General features: G+C 46.8%; 1 protein-coding gene across 1 annotated transcript in view; it reads left to right on the forward strand.

The window, feature by feature from the left end:
• Positions 1-1,126: 1,126 nt before the first annotated feature.
• Positions 1,127-21,827, forward strand: part of LOC128343869 (zinc finger protein 585B-like) — a 39,160-nt gene continuing 18,459 nt past the window's right edge. The window contains exons 1-7 of the mRNA XM_053293305.1: positions 1,127-1,733; positions 2,459-2,572; positions 5,712-6,329; positions 7,773-7,899; positions 8,481-8,566; positions 9,258-9,384; positions 11,418-12,553. Of these exons, the coding sequence (XP_053149280.1) occupies positions 5,904-6,329; positions 7,773-7,899; positions 8,481-8,566; positions 9,258-9,384; positions 11,418-12,553 (1,902 nt within the window). The 5' untranslated portion in view covers positions 1,127-1,733; positions 2,459-2,572; positions 5,712-5,903. The remainder of the gene's footprint in view (positions 1,734-2,458; positions 2,573-5,711; positions 6,330-7,772; positions 7,900-8,480; positions 8,567-9,257; positions 9,385-11,417; positions 12,554-21,827) is intronic.

Below are 21,827 nucleotides of genomic sequence, written 5' to 3' on the forward strand. Positions count from 1 at the left end.
TGGATTTAAGAAGGGGTCAGACAAATTAATGGATGACAAAGCTATCAGTGGCTCCTAGCTCTGGTTGCAAGAGAGGTTGTGTTCTCAATTATCTTCATGACAAATGATGCCGGTTCTTCTCTTCATTTGCGCTTTGCATAGTACTGTCACAGACTGCTGCTCTTGAATTTCAGGGTCTTCTGCCCCCTCTCACCTGTGGCCATTTATTAGTATATATAAAAATTGAGCTGGGGCGAGAGAAAGCTACCTAGAGTTACCCAGCTGCATCCCATAGCTGAGGTAAAGAAATCATTTCTGCAAGACATGGTGATGACCATTTAATAATAATAATTTAATTTTTGGCCATCCCGTACAACCGCTCTCGGGGCAGCTCACAAAGTAAATCCATAATAAAACAACAGAATAAAACATACAAGTAAGAGCACATGGTACAAAAATTACAATAAACAACCAAAACATTTTTTAAAAGTTTTATAACTTTTTTTAAAGCCTGGAAGTTTTTTAAACATCTTGGAAGGATTATCCAACTGCACTAAGGCCAAATCTATGCTTGATTATGAATTAGGACTGGGTCCTCCATGTATGTAAGCAGTATACCTGTACTTCTAAATGCCAGATGCTGTGGGAAAAGAACATATTCAGACGCTGCTTGGGAACTCTGGGAGGCACCAGGTGCCTAGCACTCCTGGAGACAGAAGGCTCATCTTGGGCCAACTTTGAATCTGATCTTGCAAGCCAGTTCTGATAGAAACCTCTTAAGCTGCCTTCTGCTGCTGAGTCCAATCATAAGTCCATCTACCTCAATATTGCCTGGTTGGACTGGCATTGGTTCTCCCAGGGTGCTGAGAACTTTTATACCCCACTTCCTTTAAGCTTTCCAAGGTGGGTGATAAAAAGAGAGGAAACCATCTGAAATGCAGATGAATCTGTTTCAAAAATATGTATCACACATTCAGAAAACAAAAACAACTCTTGATAGCAGCTGAGTGGCTAAGACCAACATAAAATCAGTTTTAGGTAGGACTCAAAGCTTTCAGAAACAAAGTCTTCAAGCTCCCTTGCAGACAAAAAAAAAAAAAAGCCAGTCCCTAGGTGGGAGTTCACAGGTTCAGTGCCACCTCCGCATCTGAGAGCAGATTCCTGTTAGCGGCAGACCAAAGAGCTGGACTTCTGTGGGTAGGGCAGATCCAAATGGAGCAGACAGTTGTCAAGGAGGTTGTCAGCTATTCAGAGCTTTAAAAGCTGAAGCCAAGAATTTGAAGTGAACCTGGAAGCATATTGGTAGCCAGTGATGCTGGGACAAAATAGGTGTGATGCATTTCTGAGAACTCCCACGGGCATTCTGACAGCTGCATTCTGTACCAAGTGAAGCTCTGGAATCCCCTTCAATGGCAGCAACATGTAGAGTGCATTGCAGGAGTCTACTCTGGATGGAGCCTGTGCAAGGGTTAACCGAAGCCAGGGCCTCTTGAAACTGGAAGAAGGTGCTCTTGCCCTCATCAGTCACCCAGGCACCAAATAAGAAGTTGGCTCTCTTTCCCCAAACTCTGCTTCCTTTCAGTTTCAACGTACTGATTCTCATCCAGCCCTTAGCAGCAACAGAGAAATCCACTTCTTCCATGTGAAAGCTCTTCAGATATTTGAAGGTTGCTATCATATCTCTTCTAAACATACCAGCTTCTCTGACTGTTGTTCATAGGTTTCCAGATTCCTCACCACCTTGACATCTCCAGGTAGGGCTGAAAAAGACTCAGGACCAGGTCTCACAATCAGTGAGACCCGGTTTGTGGCAGTGAGCGGGCGGGGAACCCTGGGTGGCTGGATCGGCCACCAACACGATGGCCAGCTCCGAGACGGAGCTGAGGGGGAGCGGGGGCCGTGCGGCCCCAATATGCCTTGCGAGAGCGCGCAGGGCATACTGGGGAGACCCCCAAGCCGGGAGGCAGCTTTTCACCTCCCGGCCGGGGGTCTGCTCATAAGTAGGTGTGGCACGGCTACTCACGATTCTAAAAAACAGGTTTTCTAGAGCGCTCGCTCTGCGAACTTGCTTTTTACCAGGGGTTCTCGAGCGGGTTACCCGCTCAAGAAGCACCGGGCTCGGCTGCGAGCCTGGTGGTTCTTACGGTCAACAAAAATCGGGCTAGCCTCTGCTAGCCTGATTTTTGTTGATCGTGAGAATCGCCCCTCAGTCAGTGTAGACAAGACTGAGGTCCATGGATCAAGGGACTGACTCAGTATAAGACACCTTCTTATGTGGTTTGGGCTTCCCGCAGCAGCTGGTAACTGGATCCCAAGTTATGTGAATCATTATTTGCTTTCTTCTCCCTATGGAGCCCCCTTCAATGTTTAGAGCTGGATGTGGGGAGAAATCTGAAGCCACTTTCCCCATTTCCTGTCTTTCTTCATCTGGAACTGAGATGAAGCAGTTCCAATGTTATCTATCTTCCCCTTTGAGCAGACTGGAGTTCACTGAGAGGAAGAGAAGCAAGAAATCCCAACATTAAGTCCAAACTGAGATGTCAGGAGCCTGAGTTATTCACGCAAAACCTTAAGAATATAACAAGTTGTTCTAGTAAGCACTAATCTTACTTTCCTTTCACTATCCCTACAACTGGATGAAATGTGGTGCAAATCAGTTAGGCAGTTCACAGGCTAGGGCACTTGCTCCTAAATGTTCATGCGCCCACCATCTTGAATTGGGGTAGATGACATCATCACAAACTATGCGTTTGAGGTGTCCTTGCAACCGTATCAAATTTGGTCTGAATTTGGTCCCACTTCAACCTCAAATGTTTACACACCCAGCATCTTGAATTAGGGTGGATGGCATCATCACAAACTGTGCCCTTGAACTGTCCCTATGTGCCCCTACAGATGTGGCTAATTTGGTTCAAACCAGTCAAGTAGTTCATGAGTCAAATTGTGCCTCAAATGTTTACATGTCCACCATCTTGGATTGGGGTGGATGACGACATCACAAACCATGCCACTGAGGAGTTCCTGTGTGTCACTCACTACAACTTGACCAAATTTGCTTCAAATCAGTTAGATGGTACACAAGTTAGCCCACTGGTGCCTCAAACATTCACACATCCACCAACTTGAAGTGAGGTGATGACATCATCACATAGTACATCATTGAGTTGTCTCTATGTATCCCTACATCTGTACCCGATTTGGTTCATATTGTGAAGTTGATAGGGAAGCACACAGACACATGGACGGACACACATGGAATGCCAGTGAGCTCATAAGCCTACTAGAAAGTAGACTAATAAAAACAGCCCTGTTGGACCAGGGCCAAGGCCTATCTAGTCATACATAGGAAGCTGACATATAGGGAGTCAGATCATTGGACTAAACAACCCTTTGCAGATTATTCCAAAGTAAATTCAAATGGGGCTTAACCCCTAAGTAAGTTTGCAGAGGATGGCAGCCTGGGATTCCACCAGTTTGCATGGAGGATAACAGGAATCGTGTTACTGGCACTTGGATTAGATCTGCACTGTAAGAGTCCATAAGCGAAATGTGTGACTATAGAAATAAGGTGGTGCAAGGAGGGGGAGCGAGCTGCGAGAATCTCCCCTCTCCTCCTTCCCGCCTCTTCCTTCAGGCAAGGAGGGCGACCCAGGCGGCAAGGGACCCCGGAGGGGGTGGACGGGCTTCTCCCTCCTGCAGTTTGGCCAGGCCTGGCTCTGGGGCCAAAGTGCTGAGGCGGGAAGGTCCGAAAGCAACCAGGGCTGGTCGTGGCTGGGGAGACTGGCTGGGGAGACTGACTGCGGCGCCGCCGCCGCCTCCTCCTCCCTTCCCAGCAAGAAAGACTTCTCCTCTTCCTCCCCTGGCCTGGCTGGACCGTCGCCTGCCCTGCAGTTCCCCCAGGCGGCGCCCCACGTGCACCCTCCCGAGGAGACGATACTGTCGATTCCCTCAACCAACCTCTGAGGCTCCTTTCCCAAGGGGTGGGGCAGTGGCAGGCACCGACGTCACGCGCCTCCCCCCCAATTCAAGGAGCCCCGCCCGTCGCGACTCACGCGCTCCTCTCTCACTCAGCTCACTCCCCCGCCCTGAGAGGAAGAACACCCTTCAGTGGCCCCTCCCCTCTGTCTGGAAGACCGCTGGGCAAGGGAAGTGAGTCGCGCTTCCTAGAGAGCTACCCGAGAAGGGAGGCGGGCACTGCGAGCATCCGCTTCCCGTCCCGTCTTGCTTTTCCCTTCAGTACCAGGAATTGACTCTTTGTGAGAACAATCCGGTGAGAGCACAGTGAGGATCTGGGGTGCAAGGGAGCCCCCCCCCCTCCCGGGACCAGACAGGGAATTCAATGCCAGGCAGGCAGGCAGGCAGGGGCGGAGGCTTCGGGAAGTCCCAGGAGGAGAGAGGCCCGTCAATTGGAGGCGCTGCCGCTCAGTGCAAGTCTGCAGAGCTCCTGCTAGGCATGCAGAAGCTCCCAAGTACAATCCCTGGCTGGCAGCCTCTCCATGTCTCAGCAGGCTTGGGGAAGACGACTCATCGGCAGCTGGACCGAGAGGGTGGCTCCGTCGAAGGAGCTCCCTAGCCAGGCTTCCCTCTGGGATCAGGTCAGAGAGATCTTTCTCCTGGTGGCACGAAGAGCTGAGAAAACTGGGGCCCTAGTTCAGTGGTCAAACATCTGCTTGCACATAGAAGGTGCCACGTCTCTCCAGGCAGGGCTGGGAAAGGCTCCTGCCTGAAGCCTTGGAAACGCCACTGCCAGCCAGGGTAGACAATACTGAGCTAGAGCCATCAAGGGTCAGACCCAGTATAAGGCAGCTTCCGATGTCCCTAATGACCCCTGGAGGAGCCCTACCTGAGAAGATTGAGCTGGATGCACCCAGGATTTGAAAGAGCAGAGGTTAGCCTAGTCTTGAGGCTGAGCGATATTATCCCAGAATTCTGGTCGGTGGGCTAGGCTGACCTATTGGCCACTGAAAAATATGATGGATGGTGGTAATTGGTGCTGATGCTGAGAAATAGTGACTTACAACAACTCTGCAGTGTACTAGGAATCCTTGCTCCTGGGCTTGATGGACCAATACTCTAACTCAGTATAAGAAAATGCTTGAAGTCCATAAATAGGGGGGAACATAGGAAGCTGCCATATACTGAGTCAGACCATTAGTCTATCTAGTTCAGTATTGTCTTCACAGAGTGGCAGAGGCTTCTCCAAGGTTTCAGGCAGGAATCTCTCTCAGCCCTATCTTGGAGAAACCAGGGGGAGAACTTGATACTTTCTGCTCTTCCCAGAGTGGCTCATCTTACAGTGCTGCTCACACTTCTACTCTGCCTTGCATATGCAACCAGGGAGGACCCTGCTTAGCTAAGGGGACAAGTTATGCTTGCTACCACAAGACCACCTCTCCTTGGGCAAACCTGCCAGGCTCCAACTATGTGAGGTTGTTCCCAGGGGAACCTACACCCCCAGACGTATGAAGTAGGGGACTGCAAGAAAAGACCCTTGATTGTGAAATAATGGAGAAAGGAGTGGTGAATGCTTTGCCCATGTGTTGTTCAGTTATATGAATCAAATACTAAAGTGTGTGAGCTTTTGAATTATACAGAATCCTTCCTCCAGCCTAATTATCCCTTCTAAAAAACCTTAAAGTTAGGGAGGACTCTTCCTGATTAAATGTTTGGTGGAACTGCATTGGTCTCTGATGCTCTCTGATTTTGGTGCCCCTCCCCCCTTTTCCCCCCAGGGAGAAATTGCATTTGAATGTGAATTATATGCTTGTCTGGAAACTACAATAACTTTCAACGCCGCCAGCAAAGTTGGATTGGCCTTGTGTGACTAAGCAGTGACTTCATCACACTCTTCTTCCCCTGGGTAGCAAAGCAGCATTAGAGGAAGAAGAGCTTTGTTGGGAGCTTAAATTGAGCATAGAGAGGACATGGATTTGCAAAGACCCACAAATAGTGAATCAGGAAAGGGAGCAGATAAAGGTTCTCAAGCTATCCAGTCTGGCAGTGATAAGGGATTCTGGGAAAGAACTGTGCAGAAGTTGCTGGGAGGAGACGCCACCAGCTCAGATGTCCAGGTCAGGAGATTCAGAAAGTTTGTGTACCAGGAGGTTGAAGGGCCTCGAGAGGTATGCAGCCGGCTCCACCACCTTTGCCGTCAGTGGCTGGAGCCAGAGAGACACACGAAAGCTCAGATGCTGGACCTGGTGATCCTGGAGCAGTTCCTGATCATCCTGCCCCCAGAGATGGAGAGCTGGGTGAGAGAATGTGGAGCGGAGACTAGTTCGCAGGCGGTGGCCCTGGCAGAAGGTTTCCTTCTGAGCCAGACAGAGGAGGAGAAGCAAGAAGAGCAGCAGGTGAGAGAGCATTTCATACAGGCAGTTAAAAGGGGCCAGAAGTGTGTGCGACAGTATCCTCAAGAGTTCCATCACTTGCCCAGTTTTGTCCAGAAATCATCTGAACTCTGATCTCCCCAGGCTAGTGGTCTAGTACATGTCAAGACACTTGACATTCCAGAGTGAGATGATCATCCCAGGAGTAGAGCCAAAGACATTTTGTTCAGTGCATGCAGAAGTTCAGAGCAATCAAAAGTGCTTTGTTAATAATTGTAGCTGCAGAGAAGCAAGCTATCCTCCTAACTAATTCCCTACTTGACAGGTTTCAGTAGAGAGACTGAGATGGAACATTGGAAGCTGCCTTATATTGAGTCAGACCATTGGTCCACCTAGTTCAGTATTGACTACACAGACTGGCAGCAGCTTCTCCAAGATACAGGCAGGACTCTCTCTGAGCCCTGTCTTGGAGATGCCAGGGAGGGAATCTGGGACCTCATAAATGCAAGCATGTAGATTCTCTTCCCAGAGTGGCCCCATCCCCAAAGGGGAATATCTTACAGTGCTCACATGTAGTCTCCCATTCAAATGTAAACCAGGGTGGACCCTGCTTAGCCATGGGGACAATTTGTGCTTGCTACCACAAGACCAGCTCTTCTTCCATTCTGCCCTCTTCTTGTCCCTCCTACTGTCAGATTACTGCCCCAATCAAGTGGTTGTTACATACTTGCCTGCTAAAAACCTGGTTCCTTGTGGGTTGCCTTAGGGCCTTCTGGGTAGGAGATGATCTTAGGAGACCCAAATTCAGAGACTGCTGCACGCTTGACCCGCATATGGCAAGAGGAAAGTGCCTCTGCCTCTTCTCGGGAACCTTCTGCTACAATGATTTATATTCCGTTTTTCAACAAAGGTACTCCAAGTGCTTTATAGATAAACAATAAGATAGTTCCATGACCTAGAACAGCTCCTAATTTAAAAACCGAAATGTAAGGTGAACGCCAGCAAAAGCCAGTGGGAGGATGCTGTGCTGGGCCTAGATAGGAAGAACAGCTACAGGCTGGCACACAGAAGGTTCCAAGTTTCCTCCCTGGCATTGCCAAGATGGGGCTGAGAGAGACTCTTGTCTGTAACCTTGGATAAGCCCCTGCCAGTCTGTGTAGACCATACTATGCTAGGTGGTCCAATTGGATGATTCGGTATAAGGCAGCTTCCTCTGTTCCTATGTCCTCCCCACCACCCCCGCCTGCTAAATGTAAGAGAATCACCACTTTTTCAGTTAGCAGGGGTCGTCCTCTTCCTCCAAAAGTGTTTTGCTGCCTTCTGGAGGGCCTTCTTGGCTGTGAGGCTCCAACTATGTGAGGTCGTTCCCAGGGATGGCTGCTGGGAGAGTACTGGAAATGAGAGCTAGAAATGCCCTAAAATACATATGTTGCTTTCTTAGCTCCCCTCTGCTTTTTCCTGTTTCAGACAGATGGGATGTTAGCCAAATCAACCCCTGAGCTCCCAGAGTACGAGACAGCTCCGTTGGTGACCCTGCAGAAGCCACTGTTCAGGGGGATCTTGCAGGAGAGTGACGGAGGCCCCATTGCTCTGGGTAAGGATGCCTGGGGTGTATTTCAGCTTGGCTGTTCTCTCTTGAGAAACCTAAGAGCTGCATTTATGTTCCTGTCATGAACACATGCCGATGCCGCTCCCAAATATATTTATATCAATAAGTTATTACTTTCCTTTGCTGCCACCATAAGATTAGTTATTATCCTGCTCTCAGTAATTAGCTCTTTGGTCACATAGCCTCTCCCAAGAACTCTCGCAAAACCTGAAGAATTTCCCTTGGTCAATGACCACACAGAACCATCCTCCCTCTAAGTTCCGTTCTGCCCAACTCCCAGCCTTCACCAGCTGTCATGATTTCAATCCCTCCCCTGAACATTCCATATTGTTTCCATGGCAGCCTCTGCTCACCCCCCTCCCTCTCCAACACTCTACATGTCTGTTTCAGCACAGTTCCCCTTGCGCCTGGGTGCTGGAGATGCTTCCCTTGAGCCTCCTGAGTAGAGCTCCAAAGCAAAACTTTGAATGGATCCCTGAAGTCACAGGAAGTCATACTGATTTCCCTCCAGCCACTGAAATGCAAAATGCCCTTCAAGCCCCAAACATCCCTTCCTCTCCTTATAGGCACTGAAATGATGCCGGCGATTTCTCCTAGAGCTTCTCCTCTTGGAGGTGGAGGGGAAACTGTTGCTGTGCTTCCACCGGATCAGGTAGGAGAAAAATCACTGGGGGGGCGGGGGGAGGGGCAGACCTCACCTCTCTCTGGGCCCCACTGAGCCTCTGTCTTTCCCTTTGCTTGAGTCAAAGGTGCTCCCTTCGGACTCTGAAAGCCACCGAGGAAGCTTTGCATCCTCCAGGAGAACCTTGAGCCTCCACTCTTCTGGCAGTACTGATGTAGAAACAGTGAGGCTGTTCTCACAACCCACCCTACCTGGGTAGGGCAGTGCTAGCCTGGGAAAGGCAGTTTCTGAGAACCACTAGGATCACTCCCGATCCTGGCGCTCCTCTTCCGAATAGCCTATATTTGAAACCCAGACTAAAGGTGAGGTAGGAGGTCACGTGCGCACCTCCTACCTCACTGCCCGGTCGTGTGTGCCGGCGGGGCTCGAAGAATGGCCTCCGGGAGTGGCAACCATAGAGCCCCGACTGCTGAGCGGCTGGGGAAAGGGCCGCCCTCCTGCTGCATTGTAGCAGGCTGCCTCTCCACTGCCCACACAGGGGAGAGTTCCTCCTCCCAATCCCGGCTCTGGTCCCTGTCGCAATGTCACGTGAGCGGTGGGACGCAGAAGAAACCACACTCGTGGTGGGTAAGGCAGGTAGATCCTGCCTTCCCCCTCAACTCTCCCCAGCCAAAGTGCCTTGGGTTGTGTGAACGACCTTATTGTTTTATTTCTCTTTCAGGAGTCTGTGAGCTTGGAGGAGGTGGCTGTGTGTTTCTCCGAAGAGGAGGAGGCTCTGCTGGATCCAGGCCAAAGGGCTCTGCACAGGGAAGTCCTGGAGGAGATTTCTGGGCATCTGGCCTTTCTGGGTAAGCCTCCCTCCTGGTCTCGGCTGATGGTTGTAAGGAAGCAGAGATTTCTGCTCTTGTCAGTCTGTAGCAATGCACTGTGGGGATGTCAGTGGCTGGTCCAGGTTCCCTCAATACCCTCATTTGAAGAAAAATGTAGTTGGCTGCAACCAGAGCCTACAAGACAACATTTCTGAAACCCTTAATAAAATGGTAGCAACAACAAATATTTGGTAGCAACAACAAATATTTATATACCGCTTCTCAACAAAAGTTTCCAAAGCTGTCTACATAGAGAAATAATAAATAAATAAGATGGATCACTGTCCTGAAAGGGCTCACAATCTAAAAAGAAACGTAAGATAGACACCAGCAACAGTCTCTGGAGGTACTGGGCTGGGGGTGGATAAGGGCCAGTTACTCTCCCCCTGCTAAATAAAGAGAACGCCCTACTTTGAAAGGTGCCTCTTTGCCTGGTTAGCAGGAGTAAAACCTTGACAACCTCCTCTTCCAGGCTGGTCAAACTGTGAGCTCCCTTCAGCCCTTCCCTAACAAAACTGTTGCAACCACATTCGATGGTGTCAGACATGGAGATTGGTGGCTGCCTCCTGGCATGGTGTAAGAGGGAGCTTTCCTCGGGTTTAGGGCTTTCGTGCCTACACTGTGGCTGAGAGGGATACTTTGGGCTTCCTCAACATCAGGGGTTCCCATCCTGTGGTCCTCCATACATTGCTGGACTAGTTCCCATTATTATTTTATTATTTATTTATTACATTTGTACACCGCCCCAAACTTTCGTCTCTGGGCGGTTTACAATAGTATGAAACAAATTAAAATATATACAAAAACTTAAAACAGTTTAACAATTTAAAAATCAGCCACAAATTAAAACCTTAAAATTTTAAAGAACAGAAAAGGCTTGGGTGAAGAGGTGGGTTTTCAAATGCTTTCTAAAAATTGTCAGAGATGGGGAGGATCGTATCTCAGTAGGGAGCGCACTCCACAGTCTTGGGGCAGCAACCGAGAAAGCACGTCCCCATGTGGCCACCAGCCGAGGTGGTGGCAACTGGAGACGGACCTCTCCGACGACCTCAATCGGCAGTGGGGATCATAATGAAGAAGACGTTCTCTTAAATACCCAGGGCCTAAGCCATTTAGGGCTTTATGTGTTATGACAAGCACTTTGTATTTTGCCTGGAAACCTATTGGCAGCCATTGGCAACCTATTGGCAACTATTGGCAGGTTGACTCAGCCTTCCATCCTTCCGAGGTTGGTAAAATGAGTACCCAGAATGTTGGGGGCAATATGCTAAATCATTGTAAACCGTTTAGAGAGCTCCGGCTATAGAGCAGTATATAAATGTAAGTGCCATTGCTATTGCTATTATGGAAGTTGTCAGATGATGGGAGTTGTAGTTCAGCAGCATCTGGAGGACCACAGGTTGGGAACCCCTTGCTCTGCATGACATCCTTCCTGGTACTATTTCTAAGCAGGAGAGCAAACAAGAGCCACCTCTTCTGCAGGGTTCCAAGGAAGGAGAGGGATCAGCAGGTAGCTGCGTTGCTCTGTGGTGGGCATATGTGCCAGGCAGATCAGGCTGTGAGTTCTCCTTGGCAGACATTTCCTTGGGCAGAATGTCACCCACTTGAAAGATCTGACTGGGGAAACGGCCAAGGAATAGATGCAGAGATTCTACCAGTGGGGTGAGAGGTTTTAGCAATTTAAAAAAATGGTGTCCGAACTGTGCAAAATGCATCCCGGTTGCCAGTTGATACCATTCAATAGATGGAGTGGGAAAGTTTGGTCTTCCGGCTGTGGTTGAACTACAACTCCCATCTTCCCCAGCTACAAATGTTTATGGCTGGGGATGATGGGAGTTGTAGTACAGCAACAGCTGGAGGGCCAGGTTTGCCCACCCCTGCAGTAGAGGCTGTTTTCTGGTGGGAGGAGCTGCCTTTCCACTGCATCTTTTGTACAGTTGTATCCTCACAGCATTATGCTGGGCTTGCCTCTGTTTCTTCCTCACCGTGTTCCTCATTTTATTTTCCTGCAGGTGATTGGAGGGAGGGAGAGAATCAGAGCAATGTACTGAGAAGGAGAACTGAAGGGAGCCAGAAGAGGAGGCAGACTAGTCCTTCCGACTTGCATTCCATCCCAATCTCAGGAGAATGCCACAAGGGAAGAAAAAGGAATAAGATCCCTCAGTATGTAGAAACCTTGACTAGTGAGCCACATCTGAGCGGACATCCCACAGTCCTCTCAAGAAAAAAACCTTATACCTGCTCAGAGTGTGGAAAGAGCTTCACCCGCTGTGATGGTTTTATTTCCCATCAAAGAGTCCACACAGGAGAGAAACTGTATACCTGCCTGGTGTGTGGAAAGAGCTTAAGTCGTAAAGAAACACTTATTGACCATCAGAGAGTCCACACAGGAGAAAAACCCTATACTTGCTCAGAATGTGGAAAGAGCTTCAATCTTAAGTCAGGACTTACTGTCCATCAAAGAATCCACACAGGTGAGATGCCTTTTAAATGCTCAGAATGTGGGAAGAGTTTCATTCGGGCTAACAAGCTTACAGTCCATCAAAGGGTCCACACAGGAGAGAAACCATATACTTGCTCAGAATGTGGAAAGAGCTTTAGCCAAAACCTACAACTTACATTGCATCAGAGAGTTCACACAGGAGAGAAACCATTTACCTGCTTAGAGTGTGGAAAAAGCTTCAGTCAGAAGGCAAAGCTTACTTCACATGAAAGAATCCACACAGGAGAGAAACCATATACCTGCTCAGAGTGTGGAAAGAGCTTCACCCGCTATGATGGTCTTATTTCCCACCAAAGAGTCCACACAATAAAGAAACCCTATACCTGCTCAGAGTGTGGAAAGAGCTTCAGTCATAAGGCATCACTTACTTATCACCAGAGAGTCCACACAGGAAAGAAACCATATACCTGCTCAGACTGTGGAAAGAGCTTCATTCAGAAGGTAGCACTTACTGTCCATCAAAGAGTCCACACAGGGGAGAAACCATATACCTGCTCAGAGTGTGGAAGGAGCTTCAGTCAGAAGTCAACGCTTACTGTCCACCAAAGAGTTCATACAGGGGAGAAACCATATATCTGCTCACAGTGTGGAAAGAGCTTTAGTCAAAACATAAACCTTACACTGCATCAAATAATACACAAAGTTTAGAAGCCTTTTAAATCTGGAGAATATAGAAAGTGTTTCACTCAGGGTGTCAACTTATTGAACACCATAGAATCCACACCAGAGAGAAACCATATACCTCATTCAGAGTGTAGAAAGAGCTTCATTTGGAGCAAAAATCTGAAATTGCATCCAAGAATCCACACATGTGAGAAGCCTTTTATATCTTCAGATTGTGGAAAGAGCCTCAGTTGTGGTGATCACCTTACTTCCCATCAAAGAACCCACACAGGAGATAGAAATCATGTCAGTTGTTGGGGTGTGGAAAGAGCTTTAGTGAGAAGCCAACAATTACTTCCCATGAAAGAGTTCTCACAAGCAAGATTTCCATATTCATTCCTCCAAACACCTTTTAGATGGGAGTTAAGATGCTTTCAGTTTTCCATAGTGATCTAATAGGTGTGGAAATTGCAAGTTATGGTGCCCATCTTAACTTCCATGCCATATAAACAACATGCCATATAAACAACAAAGACCATATACAGTACAGTCCTGTATATTCTGCTTTAGAAGTGAGGCTCCATGTGCACACACCTTTACACACAAGTAGACCTTACGCTTACACATATACACCTTGCTCTTATTTGTGAGTAGACCTACAACCTTATTGCTGAGAAACCTTCCATCTTCCTTGTAAATAGAAGTCATCCTTACTCGTGAGTAGACATAAGCAGTTCTTGCATTCTTATGTATGAGTAGAGCCCACACTTACAGGTAATGTTCAGCATACCCTCTGAGCCCTGCCCTTGACACAAATGTGGTTGGCAGGATCCAGGAATATGGCCTTCTCATTGGTGGTTCCTGTCTTAGGAACGCACCCCCCTCAGAAGGGCTTAGTCAGTCTCCCTCTGTGCTCCATTTTAAAAATAAAAGACCTTACTTTTAAAGTAAACCTGAAATGTGCACAAAACAAATTCTTTGATTTGTTTCAAGTTCCAAAAATGTGTATCAAATTCAAATCTCTTTTGAAAACTTGATTCAAATTCAGATTGAACTTGAATCAATTCGACCCTGTTTGGGCGCTTTTTAAATCAATCGAGGGCTTTTTAAACCAAAAAAGTGTCAAATGACTCTAGCAAATTCAATTTCAAAAATTCAATCCAAATCCAAATTGAATTGCCCTTTTAAGGGGTAATTTGATTCAAATCACCCAGATGCAAGTCAAATCAATTTGAATCCATCTGCCCATCCTTAAAAGAAGCTTTTAAAGACTGGCTGTCGTTTAGTTATAATTGTGGTTACTGTTCTACTTAGTATGTCATATTATCTGTTCTGTCTTAGGATGATTCCTATTTCATTACAGTATGTTGGAGAAGCAACATAAACATTTTTAGACGGTTAAATAAATTCATTAGGCCGACCATCTACTCCTTAGAAGGGCTACATCCTCACTCACCAATAAAGCCCCACCTTCCCTCAGGAAGTAGACCGCATCCTTTCTTGTGATGAGATTTGCAACTTTTCTCAGACGTGAATCGTGCACCAATAGTGGCTCTTCTGTAAGGGCAAGAGGGCCCCCCACATACATTAAAAGCACACACATACACACCGTTTGTTTCTCTTTCTCCCCTGGCTGTCTGTCTCTCCTTGATTTCCTTCTGCCCGCTCTTGTTCCATGTCTCCTGACATATACCCACTGCTGTCCAACAGAGGCCTTCCGCTGTTCCCCCTGCTTCTTTCTCTCCCTCCCAGCTCTGGCTCTAGGGTGGTTGGTGGCTCCATCACCCACACTGCACTGCTCAGCACTTGCGCAGTCCAACTATTTCACACTCTGAAGGCAGTCAGGGTATGCTTAAATTTTTTGCTAAAGTGGCCGATGTCGTCACTGCCCAGCAGATTAGACTAGACTTGGGCTGCAGGTCTACGCATGCGCTTCAGTTCTGAAGTGGGCGGGGAAAGGAGGCAGCGGTGGCCTTTCTGCTTAAAACGTGGATTTCACGTGGTATGTTTGAGCGATAGAAGGCTGAAATGGGGGTTGGGGAAGGAGGCGGGGGACGTTTACAGTCATCTCTCAACCTTGCCTTCCACCTCCCTTAGGGAGAGGAGAGCTGGTCTTGTGGTAGCAAGCATGACTTGTCCCCATAGCTAAGCAGGGTCTGCCCTGGTTGCATCTGAATGGGAGACTTGATGTGTGAGCACTGCAAGATATTCCCCTCAGGGGATGAAGCCGCTCTGGGAAGAGCAGAAGGTTTCAAGTTCCCTCCCTGGCTTCTCCAAGGCAGGGCTGAGAGAGATTCCTGCCTGCAACCTTGGAGAAGCCACTGCCAGTCTGTGAAGACAACACTGAGCTAGATAGACCAATGGTCTGACTCAGTAGATGGCAGTTTCCTATGTTCTCCCCATCTCTGCCTCCCCTCTGACTGACTTCATTCACTGGCATTCGTTTCAAAGGCTTCAAATTAGTTTATTTTTACAATGACCTTATCCCAGCAGCCGCTCGCAAGTTTACTAACCAGCAAAAACTCTTTTCTCTCCTTCTCTGGGCCTGTTTAGCTCCTATCCAGTTATGAAGTGTATTTGCTCTCACTGCAGCTTTTGCAATCTCTCTGTAGACTATTTTTCCCCAGTTCCTTCATTTCTCTCAGCTCCCATCAAGTCATCTTCAGGGAGGAAGAGAAAGCTTGAGACGCTTCCTGTCGCTCTTTCTTTCCTCCTAAAGTAAAGTGTGCCGTTGAGTTGGTGTCGACTCCTGGTGACCACAGAGCCCTGTGGTTTTCTTTGGTAAAATACAGGAGGGGTTTACCATTGCCTCCTCCCATGCAGTATGAGATGATGCCTTTCAGCATCTTCCTATTTTGCTGCTGCTCAATATATTTGTTTTACCTTAGTTTGGGAAACATACCAGTGGAGATTCGAACCAACAACCTCTGGCTTGCTAGTCAAGTCATTTTTCTGCTATGCCATTAGGTGGCTTTCCTTCTAAAGGTAAAGTGTGCCATGAAGTTGATTTTGACTCCTGGCGCCCACAGAGCCCTGTGGTTTTCTTTGGTAAAATACAGGAGGGGGTTTATCATTGCCTCCTCCCACACAGTATGAGCTGATGCCTTTCAGCATCTTCCTATATTGCTGCTGCCCGATATAGTACTAGTGGGGATTCGAACTGGCAACCTCCTGCTTGTTAGTCAAGCATTTCCACACTCTGCCGCTAGGACTCTTTAAAAAAAAAATAAACATTTTAGGGAGAGAGGCCTGTTGTCATTTTGCTGACTAAGGTGTATGTGACAATTCTGTCAGACCATAATCAGACCAGCAATTATGATGTTTGGTGGTCCTAGTCAGGTTTATTTTAAAATTAACATAAGCTGTTATAAGTCTTGCTTTTCGATTCTAAATTTATTTGTTTAGGAGTGTATTCAACTGATTCTGGTACACCTTGCCTGCAAAACTGGTGTGTTCAGAATCATTGTGTGTGTACCATAATATTTAGCAGTTACACCAGTAGATGAGTGTAATTTGTGAACTGACAGGTTGAACAAATCAGGAGCTGAGAAAAATGACTGTATACATGTGGAAGGTGTCAGATATTTACCTTAAGGATTCTTCAAACAGAATATATAAAAGGAGAAAGGGTTTTGTTTTTAAATTAAAGCATGTGCACCTGTTTGAAATACTTGTATAATAGAATTTGCATTATGATGCTGTAAGATAGGGCTATATTATTATTCTGGTGAGACATGATGGAATGAAACTGAGAGAAGTGTGATATGCCTGAGCCTATTTAGTGAGTTCCTGGCTGAAGTGAGATGTATTTTGGGGGCTTACAGGTTCACCTTCTTAATTACTGCACTACACCAGCACAATAGTGAAGAGAAGAAAAATTCTGAGTTTGGGAATGCCATCTCTATGGACCTGATTGAGTGATACTTTTGTACTGGGGGGCAGAGGAGAGGCAGTGAGTGATTCTTGGCTCGTGAACCTTCGTGCTGCCCTCACCATGAGGAAAAATCAAGTAAAAGTTAACAAAGAGATCCTGCATGTATTTGAATGCAAGATCTTCCTGATCCTGCTGTAGAGCTGCTTGAAATGGGGGGGATCTTTTCCCTTAGGGTAAAGGAGACAGTGTTTCCTCTAAGGCATTCGCATGTGCTTGCGCTCACACAAGTTTTTTTATGTCCACCCAGTTAATTTTAGATCCCACTCAGGTTGAATCGGGAAGGCCCCACTCTGAATGCACATGTGTGTGTGTGTGTGCGCGCGCACGCGCACACACACACACACACACACACACACACACACACAGTCTTGGTACTGCCGCCCAGAACAAAATTCATTCCTCACACAGATGAAAACAAAATTAGAACACTGAAAGGAGATCCTGCATTCAAATAAATGTTGAGTTTCCTCGTTTATGAGTTATTGTCTTTTTCCTGTAGTGGTGGAATGGGAGAAGAGTGCAGACTAGAGCCATCAGCCAAATATAAATGCAATTTTAAAAAAAAATCTTTTTTTTAAAGTGGCACTCACTGCCACAGGATGTGGTACTAGCCAAAACTGTTTTTTTTAAAGGGCTAGGAAAATTAATGCAAGATAGAAATATTGGTAACTGTAGCTGAAATGATTAGGATATGAATCAGTTGAACGACAGAGAATAGGGTTTTAAAGGCTGTTGAGTGTTAGCTATTGTTGCATACAGGATTCTGCTGGTCTAGGAGAGTTATGGCTCTTATAGTAGTTGCACATATGCCCCCCCCCACCCACACACACACACACTTGTAGCCTAAAGTGATAGTTGTCTTGAGAACCACCAACAGCATTCATTCATTCATTATTTTACATTTTATATCCTGCTCTTTCTCCAAGGAGCCCAGAGCTTATGAGAGAAGAGCTGGTCTCATGGTGGCCAGCATCAGTTGTCCCCTTTGCTAAGCAGGATCCACCCTGGTTTGCATTTGAATGGGAGACTAGATATGTGAGCACTGTAAGATATTCCCCTTAAGTGATGGGGCTGCTTGGGGAAGAGCACCTGCATGCTTGCATGCAGAAGGTTGCAAGTTCCCTCCCTGGCATCTCCAAGTTAGGGCTGAGACACTGGCTCTGCCTCCAGCAATGCTGACACTGGCTCAGCCCATTACCTGCCCTGACTAGCGTCCACCTTGTTGCTGGAGCCACTGTCCTGCATCCTCTCTCACAAGCAAGGCAAGCCAAAAGGGGAGGGAGGGAATGTTTGTTCAGTATGTGAGGAAATCTTCAACCACAGAAAGGTGCCTATTGCAGGGGCATTTCCCAGTCTAGTTGTGCCCCCAGGAGGATGCCCCAAAAGTTGTAGTCAACATTTTCACTCTAAAGAAGCAGATTCTCTTCCTGAAGCTGTTGCTAGGCAACACATACTCATACTTCATACTCCGCACCTGCCATGACTATCGCCATCATAGGCTAAAAAGGGCATATTAATTCCATTTTTAATTTTTTTTAAAAAACACATCTAACACTACAACTAGGGCAAAATTCATATTAAATATTCCCCTTGACCTAACAACAACAGATTCCAAAAGAAGAAGAGATTGTGCAAGAATGCAGAAGGCCTCCCTTTCCCTTTGGTCTACTCTGGAGAAATGGGAAGTGAGTTCAGGTGCAGAACTTTGATTGGGATCCAGATAGGTTCACAAAGGGGTGGAGTTCCTTGTTCTCCTTACAAGCCGGAAATGATGGAAGCTGTAGTTCAGCACTAGCTGGAAGACCAAGCTTGCCCATCCCTACTCCAGCCTCCCCTTCTCTCGTCCCCCATCCCAGTCTTTTCTTCCAACCAGCTACCCAACTCAGACCTGTTGCCTCCTTAGACTACCATCTGGGACCAGTCAACTGATCTTGGAACAGCCGACTGGTCTTCAGCCAGCTTTAGAAATATCAGCTGATCAACACTGACCATAGGTGAGCAAGGAGAGAAAAGATGATTGTTCAGCAGCCTTTCGGGTGTCTTTCTCTCTCATGGCTACATGTACAAGACTGTGTGCAGTTCTGGCCAGCTGTTCTCAGGGAGCTGAGAAAGATACATCTGGAAGAGTAAGACGCTTGGGACACAATCCTGGAGAGGGGAAGCTGGAACATCGGTGGATTTACAGTGGGGGGGGAAGAAGATTTGGGAGGGTTGGACAGGATAGAGATCCTAGAATTTAATAACAGTTAGGGGGAAGTTGGAAGAGAGGGGGGAACATCCCCCTATTTCTCCAGTTTAAAATTACGATTCAAGATCTCTCTTCTATGAACGTCTTCTTGAGGTTTGGTTTTTTACTTTGCTTAACAAGAAAAGTTAATAATTATGTTCTTAGCCAGTTTCTGAGAATCTTCATGGGAACATAGGAAGTTGCCTTATTCTGAGTCAGACCATTGGTCCATCTAGCTCAGTATTGTCTGAGCTTCTCCAAGGTTACAGGCAGGAGTATCTCGCAGTCCTATCTTAGAGATGCCAGGGAGGGAATGTGGGACTTCATGCATGCAAGCATGCAGATGCTCTTCCCAGAGCAGCCCCCTCCCCTTAGGGGCATATCTTACAGTGCTCACATGTAGTCTCCCATTCAAATACAAACCAGGGTGGACCCTGCTTAGCAAAGGGGGCAAGTAATGCTTGCTACCCCAAGACCAGCTCTCCTCTTCTCTTCAAGCAGCTCTGGTAACATTAGCTGATCCCCACTGATGCTCGAGATGGAATAAAGGATTCAAAAGATTGAAAAGGCTCAGCTGCCTTTACCATCCATGTGGCTACATTTACAATACTGTAATTGTTGTAGGCTGGTTTCTGTTCAGTTCTGGTCAGATGTCCACATGGAGGGGAGACAGAAAAGGATAATTGGGGAGCGGGACAAACCTTTGGATAAAGGGCTGAGACGCAATCACTGTGAGAACAGACTGGAATCTCTGTGACATTACAGTGTAGGAAAAAGGATGACGGTGGGAAGACAGGATAGATGTTATAAAAGTTATGAATGGTATACAGAAAGGGGAGTTCTTCCTTCTCCTGTATAACAGAAGATTTCACTCACCTCCTTCTACGAAATGATTATTGGTTGGTTACTTGTTTAATAGCCACCTAGTGGCACAGCGGGGAAATGACTTGACTAACAAGCCAGAGGTTGCCGGTTCAAATCCCCGCTGGTATGTTTCCCAGACTATGGGAAGCACCTATATTGGGCAGCAGCGATATAGGAAAATGCAGAAAGGCATCATCTCATGCTGCACGGGAGATGGCAATGGTAAACCTCTCCTGTATTCAACCAAAGACAACCACAGGGCTCTGTGGTCACCAGGAGTTGACACCGACTCGATGGCACGCTTTAATTTACTTGTTTAATAATCATATTTCATAATGTGATTGATAATAAAGTATTTGAAGATATCTGATGGAATTCATTGGTCAGGACAGAGAAAGATTCTTCATGCAATGTGCAACCAACCCATGGATTTAAGAAAGGGTCAGATTCATGGATGACAAAGCTATCAGTGGCTCCTAACTCTGCTTGCAAGAGAGGTTGTGCTCTCCCCAATTAGCTCCCTAGAAAATGACCCCGGTTCTTCTCTTCATTTGTGCCTTGCATAGGACTGCCACTGACAGCTCCTCTTGAATTTCTGGGTCTTCTGCCCCCTCCCCCCATGTGGGCATATAGTACTATATCTAAAAATTGAGCTGGGGTGAGAGAAGGCCAGCTACCTAGGGAGACACAGCTGCATCCCATAGCTGAGGTTCAGAAATCATTTTTGCAAGACACGGTGATGACCTAGCATTATTATTATTATTAGTAGTAGTAGTAGTAATAGTAATAAATATTTGTTGGCTGTCCCATAACAACCATTCTTTGGGCAGTTCACAAAGTAAAACCATAAAACAACAATAGAATAAAACATACAATTAAGAGTACATAAAACAAATCAGAATAAATTACCACAATAATTTAAAAACTTTTTAGAACTTTTTTTAAAGCCTGGATATTTTTAAACAGCTTGGAAGGAGGAGTATCCAACTGCACTAAGGCCAAATCCATGCTTGACTTGAGGATTAGGATTGAATCCTCCATGTATGTAAGCAGTATACCTGGAGTTCTAAATGTCAGATGCTGTGTGGAAAGAACATGTTCACACCCTGCTTGAGAACTCAGGGAGGCATTAGAATGACGATGATGAATTTTTTCCCTCTTGGATGACGAATTTTTATATACCACTCTTCAACCAAAGTTCTCAAAGCGGTTTACATAGAAAGATAAACAATACATCAATAAGATGGTCCCCTGTCCCCAAAGGGTGCACAATCTAAAAAGGAGACAGAAGGCTCAACTTGGGTGGATTTAAGTCTGAGCTCGCAAGCCAGTTTTGATAGAAACCTCTTCAGCTGCTTTCTGCCGAGTCCAACCAGGGGTCCAACGACCACAATAGTGCCTAGTTGGACTGGCATTGGTTCTCCCAGGAATCTGAGATACTGGAGATGCTAAGAACTGAGCCCAGGCCTGATTTTATTTATTTCTATATTTATACCCCAATTCATTTAAGCATTCCAAAGTGTGTAAAAAAAGGAAAGAAACCATGTGAAATGCCGATAAAACCATATTAAAAATATGCATCTCACAGTCAAACCAACAAAAAGAACTCTAGAGAGCAGCCAAGTGGCTAAGACCAACATAAAATGAGTTTTAGGCAGGACCTAAAGTCTTTAGCCTCCCTTGCAGAAAGAAGCAGCAGCAGCCAGTCCCCAGTGGGTAGTTCACAGGTATGGTGGTGCCTCTGTGCCTGAGAGCAGATTCTCATTAGCAGCAGACCAGAAAGCTGGGCTCTTGTGGCTTAGGCAGCCCCATGTGGAGCAGGCAGTCCTCAAAGCGAGGAGGTTGTCAGCTGTTCAGAGCTTTAAAAGCTGAAGCCAGGAGTTTAAAGAGAACCTGGAAGCATATTGCTAGCCAGTGATGCCGGAACAAAATAGGAATGATGCGTTAACTCCCACCGGGATTTAGACAGCTGCATTGTGTACCAAGTGAAGCTCCAGAATCCCCTTCAAAGGAAGCCGCATGTAGAGTGTATTGCAGGAGTCTACTCTGGATGAAGCCTGTGCAAGGGCCAACTGAAGCCAGGGTCTCTCTCTCTCTTTTCAGATCTGGCAAACCAGTTGAAACAGGAAGAAGGTACTCTTACCCTCATCAGTCACAAAATAAGAATTTGGTTCTCTTTCCCCAAACTCTACTTCCTTGCAGTTTCAGCCCACTGGTCCTAAGAACATAAGAACAACCCTGCTGGATCAGGCACAAGGCCCATCCAGTCCAGCATCCTGTTTCACACAGTG

Source organism: Hemicordylus capensis, chromosome 2, assembly GCF_027244095.1.
Source record: "Hemicordylus capensis ecotype Gifberg chromosome 2, rHemCap1.1.pri, whole genome shotgun sequence".
In the NCBI taxonomy this organism is placed as follows: domain Eukaryota; kingdom Metazoa; phylum Chordata; class Lepidosauria; order Squamata; family Cordylidae; genus Hemicordylus; species Hemicordylus capensis.